General features: G+C 40.3%; 2 protein-coding genes across 2 annotated transcripts; both read right to left on the reverse strand.

Annotated features, from left to right (window-relative positions):
• LOC104754444 (uncharacterized isomerase BH0283-like) lies at nucleotides 1,891-2,491 on the reverse strand. Its single transcript, XM_010476640.2, has 2 exons — nucleotides 2,195-2,491; nucleotides 1,891-2,088 (listed from the first exon to the last, which is right to left on the reverse strand). The coding sequence occupies exons 1-2, from the start codon at nucleotides 2,435-2,437 to the stop codon at nucleotides 1,903-1,905; spliced, it is 429 nt and encodes a 142-aa protein (XP_010474942.1). The 5' UTR covers nucleotides 2,438-2,491; the 3' UTR covers nucleotides 1,891-1,902.
• LOC104754443 (uncharacterized isomerase BH0283-like) lies at nucleotides 4,777-5,980 on the reverse strand (the record flags this gene model as incomplete). Its single annotated transcript, XM_010476639.2, is given in 5 exon segments — nucleotides 4,777-4,980; nucleotides 5,071-5,154; nucleotides 5,255-5,416; nucleotides 5,494-5,787; nucleotides 5,898-5,980. Coding segments are annotated over 5 exon segments (731 nt in total), but the record flags the coding sequence as incomplete, so codon positions are not given.

Genomic DNA, 5,980 nt, shown 5'->3' on the forward strand with positions numbered 1-5,980 from the left:
CTCCCTTCATGTTCACTTCACATCCAAATTCAGTCGCTTGTCCTAGACTGATAATGTTGTGCTTCAAGTCGGGAATATAGTAAATCTCCTTGAGTGATCGCCTCTCACCCGTTTTTCCCACAAATACAATCGATCCCTTTCCAACAATATTGACAAATGAACCATCACCAAACTTAACCTTTCCTGTGATGTTCATATCTAGGCTTGAAAAGAATTCTTTCTTTCCCGTCATGTGGTTGCTAGCACCGTTGTCAAGATACCATATACTCTCACTGTTAGTATCATAGTTCTTGGGAAACACCTTATCCTCGTTCAAGAACACCACCTCATGAACGTAAAGTGCATCAGCTTCATGAGTTTCATTCAAATTTGTCTCTTGATGTGCAACTTCTTTCGCTTGACATGAAGATGCGTAGTGACCCGGTTTATCGCATCTCCAACAAATTATTTTGGATAGATCTTTCTTCTGGTTTTGATTCTGGTTTTGGTTCTGGTTCTGTACTTGCTCTGTAGTATCTCCTCCACGATTCTGGCCATTGAACCTTCCTCGTCCTCTGCCTCTGCCAGAATTATCTCCACTGTAGTTACCACGACCAAAACCACCTCGACCATATCCACCACGACCATATCCTCCTCGACTGCCTCCTCTTCGACCATAACCTCCTCTGTTATAGCCTCCTCTGTTTCCTTGATATCCACCGTAGTTTCCTTGATTGTTTGAATTAGAGAACATAAGTTTTGCTTGGTCTTCACTCCGGGTCTCCTCCCCTACACGCTCTTCATAAGCTTTTATGCGACCAACTATGTCTCCAAAACCGGTTTTCTTCAAGTCTAAGACTTGTTCCAACGATGCAACGATATGAATATATTTGTGTCTTGGGAGTCCTTGTAAGAACTTCTTTACCAACTTTGATTCGTCAATGATCTCTCCCAAAGAAGCTGACTGCGATGCTAGGCCTGAGATCTTGCCAGCAAAGTCATCAACGGAGTCGGTATCATTCATCGTTACTCGATCAAGATCTGCAAGTAGGGTTTGAAGCCTTGCTTCCTTCACACGTTCCGCACCTTGGTGACGTGCTCGTATGGCTTCCCATAGGGATTTAGCCGAACCTTGATCTCCAACTTGCAGGATGAGTGACTCGGGGATGGATTGGAACAGTAGAGCAGTTGCAACGTCGTTCATCTTCTGATCGGTGGATCCAGGATCAATAGTCTCCCACACCTCGCTAACTCGAAGCGTGATTCTCATACGCATCGACCAAACGGTATAGTTTGTCGATGTTAACATCGGACATTGGATGGATGGTGATCCAAGGTCCTTGGTTCGCGGCAACGAAATTGAGTCGTCCCCCATACTTGGTTATGAACAGCTTCTCCTTCACAACCTTGATCTGAGCTACAACCTTAGCTCTGATACCAAATCTAAGAACAAAGAGCTTGAAGATATAAGAACACCTCTCTTATATCATGAACTCTCCTCCCCTATCGGTGCGAGAGAGGTGTTAAATTTGGGCTTATCATGGACTTCTAACTAAAAACCAATTGGCAATTACTAGATTGACCCTAACCCTTTATATATTAATGATAGTCCCTTCAAACTTCAGATGTGGGACTTGGATTGTATCCAACAATCTCTCCTTCAATCCAAGGACCACGCCTCCTCGAGATGACAACTCCATCTCGAACCGATCCCACTTGGACCGATAATAAACCCCTTCTTGGGCCCCCATTACTCGGGTTGACAAGAGGCATGTCCTTATCCACTTTTCTAAATCCACCAGGATTTTTAACCTTTGGGCTCTGATACCATGTTAAATTTGGGCTTATCATGGACTTCTAATTAAAAACCAATTGGCAATTACTAGATTGACCATAACCCTTTATATATTAATGATAGTCCCTTCAAACTTCAGATGTGGGACTTGAATTGTATCCAACATCCTCTTCACCATCATCATCATCTTTGAGGTGTTTAGTAGCTGTTAGAATCCCTGATCTTGTGGCGAACTCAACTGTTTCCGAACCAATCAAACCAGTTGAGAAGAGAACATGAGCAGATGCTAACGTTGCATGACCACACAGATCCACCTGCAACAACCAAAAAAGAGAGACTCTCAAGTTCTACAAATCAATTTCATAAAAAGTCAACCGAACAATCTATAAATCAAAACCAAAAGAAACTGTAGCAGCGGACCTCAGCGACTGGAGTAAACCACCGGAGACGGAAGCGAGGGAAAGCATCGTCGGAGACGGTGGTGATGGGGGTGAGGAAACAAGTCTCGGAGATGTTGAACTCGGTAGCAAGAGACTGAAGCCACGCGTCGTCTCTCTCGTTCTCGTCGTCAAGAAAGCATACAGCAGCCGGGTTCCCTTTGAAGGCGGATTCAGCGAATGCATCAACGATCAAGTACTTTACTCTCTTTTTCTCGGCCGCCATTTTTGTTTGACCCAAGTTTTTGTTTCCTTTTTTTTTTTGGTGAACTCTGTTTATTTGGTCGCTCACTCTGAGTTCTCTCATTCACTCACTCAAATCAATACACAATTTAATTAAATAATAAATAAAATATAACTGTGACTATTCTTTTACCAAAAAGAAATAAAATTGACTTGCGAGGTGACTTGGAACTCCCAAATGGCTAATATGACACCGCTGCGAGAGACACCCTACATTTCATGAAAACACAGGCTAGTTCTAATAATAAGACCGTACAACTCAGTGAATTCATAATCCGTACAAATTGAAAGAATACAATACAAGCTTACAGAATACCACACCAGCTAGGGGAAGTAGCAAAAAAAATCAGATTTTTTGTTTTCTTCTACTTCTTTCGAGTGTGTATATAAAAATAGATCGCAGAAAAAAAAAATGTTCATATTCTACATTGGTCACGGAAATAAATACATTGAGAATGAAAAGAGGAAAATTATGATAATTTAACTCGATCTCGTAATTTCTGAAATCTCTTAACACTCTCCTGCAAGCTCATACGTCAATCATCATATCATCTTCACGATCTTCATACTCATTGTAGAGTCATCAGTGACGTTTAAACCTTGCCATACGATCATCAATTCGGTGGAGAATACTGTAGTAGATGTGTATCTCCATCCATTTCAAAATCACAAGTTTGAATGACAAGTTTGAATGAAGAACTTCTTGTTCATGAATAAACTTGTGTAGTGGTCATAGTCAATTCAGGTTTGTCATCCTCGGATCTGCATCGTATCCATCGCATTCATCACTTTGTGGCTCCATCTTGTTTGTAGTAAAAGATGAATCCACATAAAGACTCGTTGGACTAGCACAACCACGTGGATTGTGGTAATTTAATCGTATGTTCATGTCATCTTTTGTAGTAATGACAACATCAACAATGACTTCTTCTTTTCATTCTTTTTTTAATAGATCAAAATTCCAAACAAAACAAAGCAAGCTTTTTTTTTTTTTTTTTGGACAAAACAAAGCAAGCTTATAACTATAACAAAATTAAAAATTTTCCAACAAAGATAGATCGAAGGAAACAAAGTCAAAGATAAAATCGATAAAAAACCTTTTTTTTTTAAATGTGGAAAAATAAAAGAACCATAACCAATGAAAGTAAGATGAAGGCTATCATACCATGATAGATTTGGAGGAAACCTTATAGTATAATAGTTTCTCTCAATTTATTAGCTTTTAGGCTTTATTTATACAAAACATATGACTTGTCTAACAAGTTTTTTACATATTTAATATTGGTAAATCTAGTTATTTAGCAGAATATTATACAAATGGTAATTTTCATTTAACTCTGAACTTGTAATCTTGGAGATCTCCTAACATCGTCTATGCTTCAACCGCTCTCAAAGTATTATGCAATCAGAATCTTCGATGAACTCAGGCTCGTAGCCGCTTATGCTTGTCTGTGGGTACTTGTCTTTATCTTGTTCGATAAAGTGAGTCTGTGGCGGCTCCATTCTTGTTGGAATCTTCGTAGTTGTAATGCGGCATATCGAGGGGAACATTCGAGGCGGGAAAGCAGATCCACGATTGAAGCAACTCGTAGATGTATTGATCAAAAATAAGACCCCAATGGAGTTATTCATTTAGCTGCTTTATTGGCGCTTATAAACAAAGCAGAAGAGCCCTGAGACGGAAGAGCTCTTTAGAGCGGTTCTTGCAAACTTCTACAACCCTACCGGTAAACATGGAATGGAAGCGAGATCCCTCTCGAATCAACCAACACCAGACTCCCTCGGTCAAAATCAACTCCGAGCAGTTTTGCAAAAAGAGAATGGGACAAGAGCGTCGCCGGAGATGTCAGCACCGCCACCAACGTCTGAATAGAGATCGGGAGAAGAACGCCCCCGGAGATGTCAGCACCAACGTAAAAACCTCGTAAGAGTTTACGTACTACTTAGCTTGTTGAGCAAGTCTTCAGTTTTTTTGACTAATGACTTATCATTTTGTTTATCTGTTATTGTGTCAATGTTGAGTACGTAATATCAAAGTGCACGATTCATTAATATACAAATGTTGTAGACTCGTAGTACTCACTGTAAGAGAATAACTTCGTTGAAGATACAAATGCGATATCTAAGGTCCCGAGTGAGTGGGGAATTGGGGATAGAACTCAGGTTTATTGGTTTGATAACGTTTTTGATCCTCCCGAATTTTATGGGAGTTGTTGTTACCTCCTTAATTCTCTGGGGGGGAATATAAACAATATATAAAAAAATATCTTGCCTTGGAGGAAAGATTCTTAGTAGAATATTTGGAAAGCAAGAAAATCATACTGTTAAAAAAAAGATATCAAGATAGATTGTCAACTTAAAAAGACAACTAACCTCAGATAACCACAACTGATTTATTTATTTTTAGAATAGCCAAATTCAAACTAAGACGCAACCTTCCATAACAGTGATTGCTTTGCCTCTCAGCAGAACCCTCTGCTTCTCTTTGTCCAGATGAACCTTCACAGTTCCGCCTCTGCTTGAAGCCTAAACACAGTTTTAAAATAACCAAATCAGGAACTAAGATCGAAAGTGGTCTCAAAAGCCTGTGCAGAGAGAGAGAGAGAGAGAGAGAACCTGGTAGGCCAAGAAATCACACTTGTTCATCTTGAGGTTCCAGTAATGTGCTAAGGCACAATGCGCACTTCCAGTAACAGGGTCCTTAAGTAAAGAAAAAGAGCAAAAAGAGGTAGGTCATATTTTCTTTTGCTGTTTTTTCTTAATCTAAAGAGCAATGCAAAGACTGTATTAGTATAGTTACCTCATTGACTCCAAGTCTTGGGGCAAAGTAGCGGCTACAGAAATCAAATGTAGAACCTGGAGAAGCAGCGGCAGTCACCATCATTCCTTCACAAGGGCATTTCGATATCTCATCTATTCTTGGCTGCAACTCAACGACTGACTCCCAAGATGAAAGCACAACCTGCAATGAATCTAAGAGTTAGCTCAATGGCGCCAAAGCAAGTATAGAAAAATATGGAGACAGATGCAGAATATTACGAGGATGTCTTTCTCTGTGGCTTTAACATCAACAATGGTAGCACCATTCATGGCTTTGGAGAACAAAGAGAGATCATCATCAACGTAGTTGACTTGGAAAGTTGGGACAACAGGGAAATCCAATTCGATCGAGAAGGTTGGTGATTCCTCTACATCATCATCATCATCTATGAGGTGTTTAGTAGCTGTTAGAATCCCTGATCTTGTGGCGAACTCAACTGTTTCCGAATCAATCAAACCGGTTGAGAAGAGAACGTGAGCAGATGCTAACGTTGCATGACCACACAGATCCACCTGCAACAACCAGAAGAAAAAGAGAGACTCTCAAGTTCTACAAATCAATTTCATAAAAAGTCAACGGAACAATCTAAAAATCAAAACCAAAAGAAACTGTAGCAGCGGACCTCAGCGACTGGAGTAAACCACCGGAGACGGAAGCGAGGGAAAGCATCGTCGGAGACGGTGGTGATGGGGGTGAGGAAACAAG

This window comes from Camelina sativa, chromosome 17, assembly GCF_000633955.1.
Source record: "Camelina sativa cultivar DH55 chromosome 17, Cs, whole genome shotgun sequence".
NCBI classification, from domain to species: Eukaryota; Viridiplantae; Streptophyta; class Magnoliopsida; order Brassicales; family Brassicaceae; genus Camelina; species Camelina sativa.

What these genes read in the sequence shown, in the direction of transcription:
- LOC104754444 (XM_010476640.2), bottom strand. Translation starts at nt 2,437, where the DNA reads ATGGCGGCCGAGAAAAAGAGAGTAAAGTACTTGATCGTTGATGCATTC. An exon ending in GGTTTACTCCAGTCGCTGAG is followed by an intron (nt 2,089 to 2,194) that starts GTCCGCTGCTAC and finishes TGGTTGTTGCAG; the next exon opens with GTGGATCTGTGTGGTCATGC.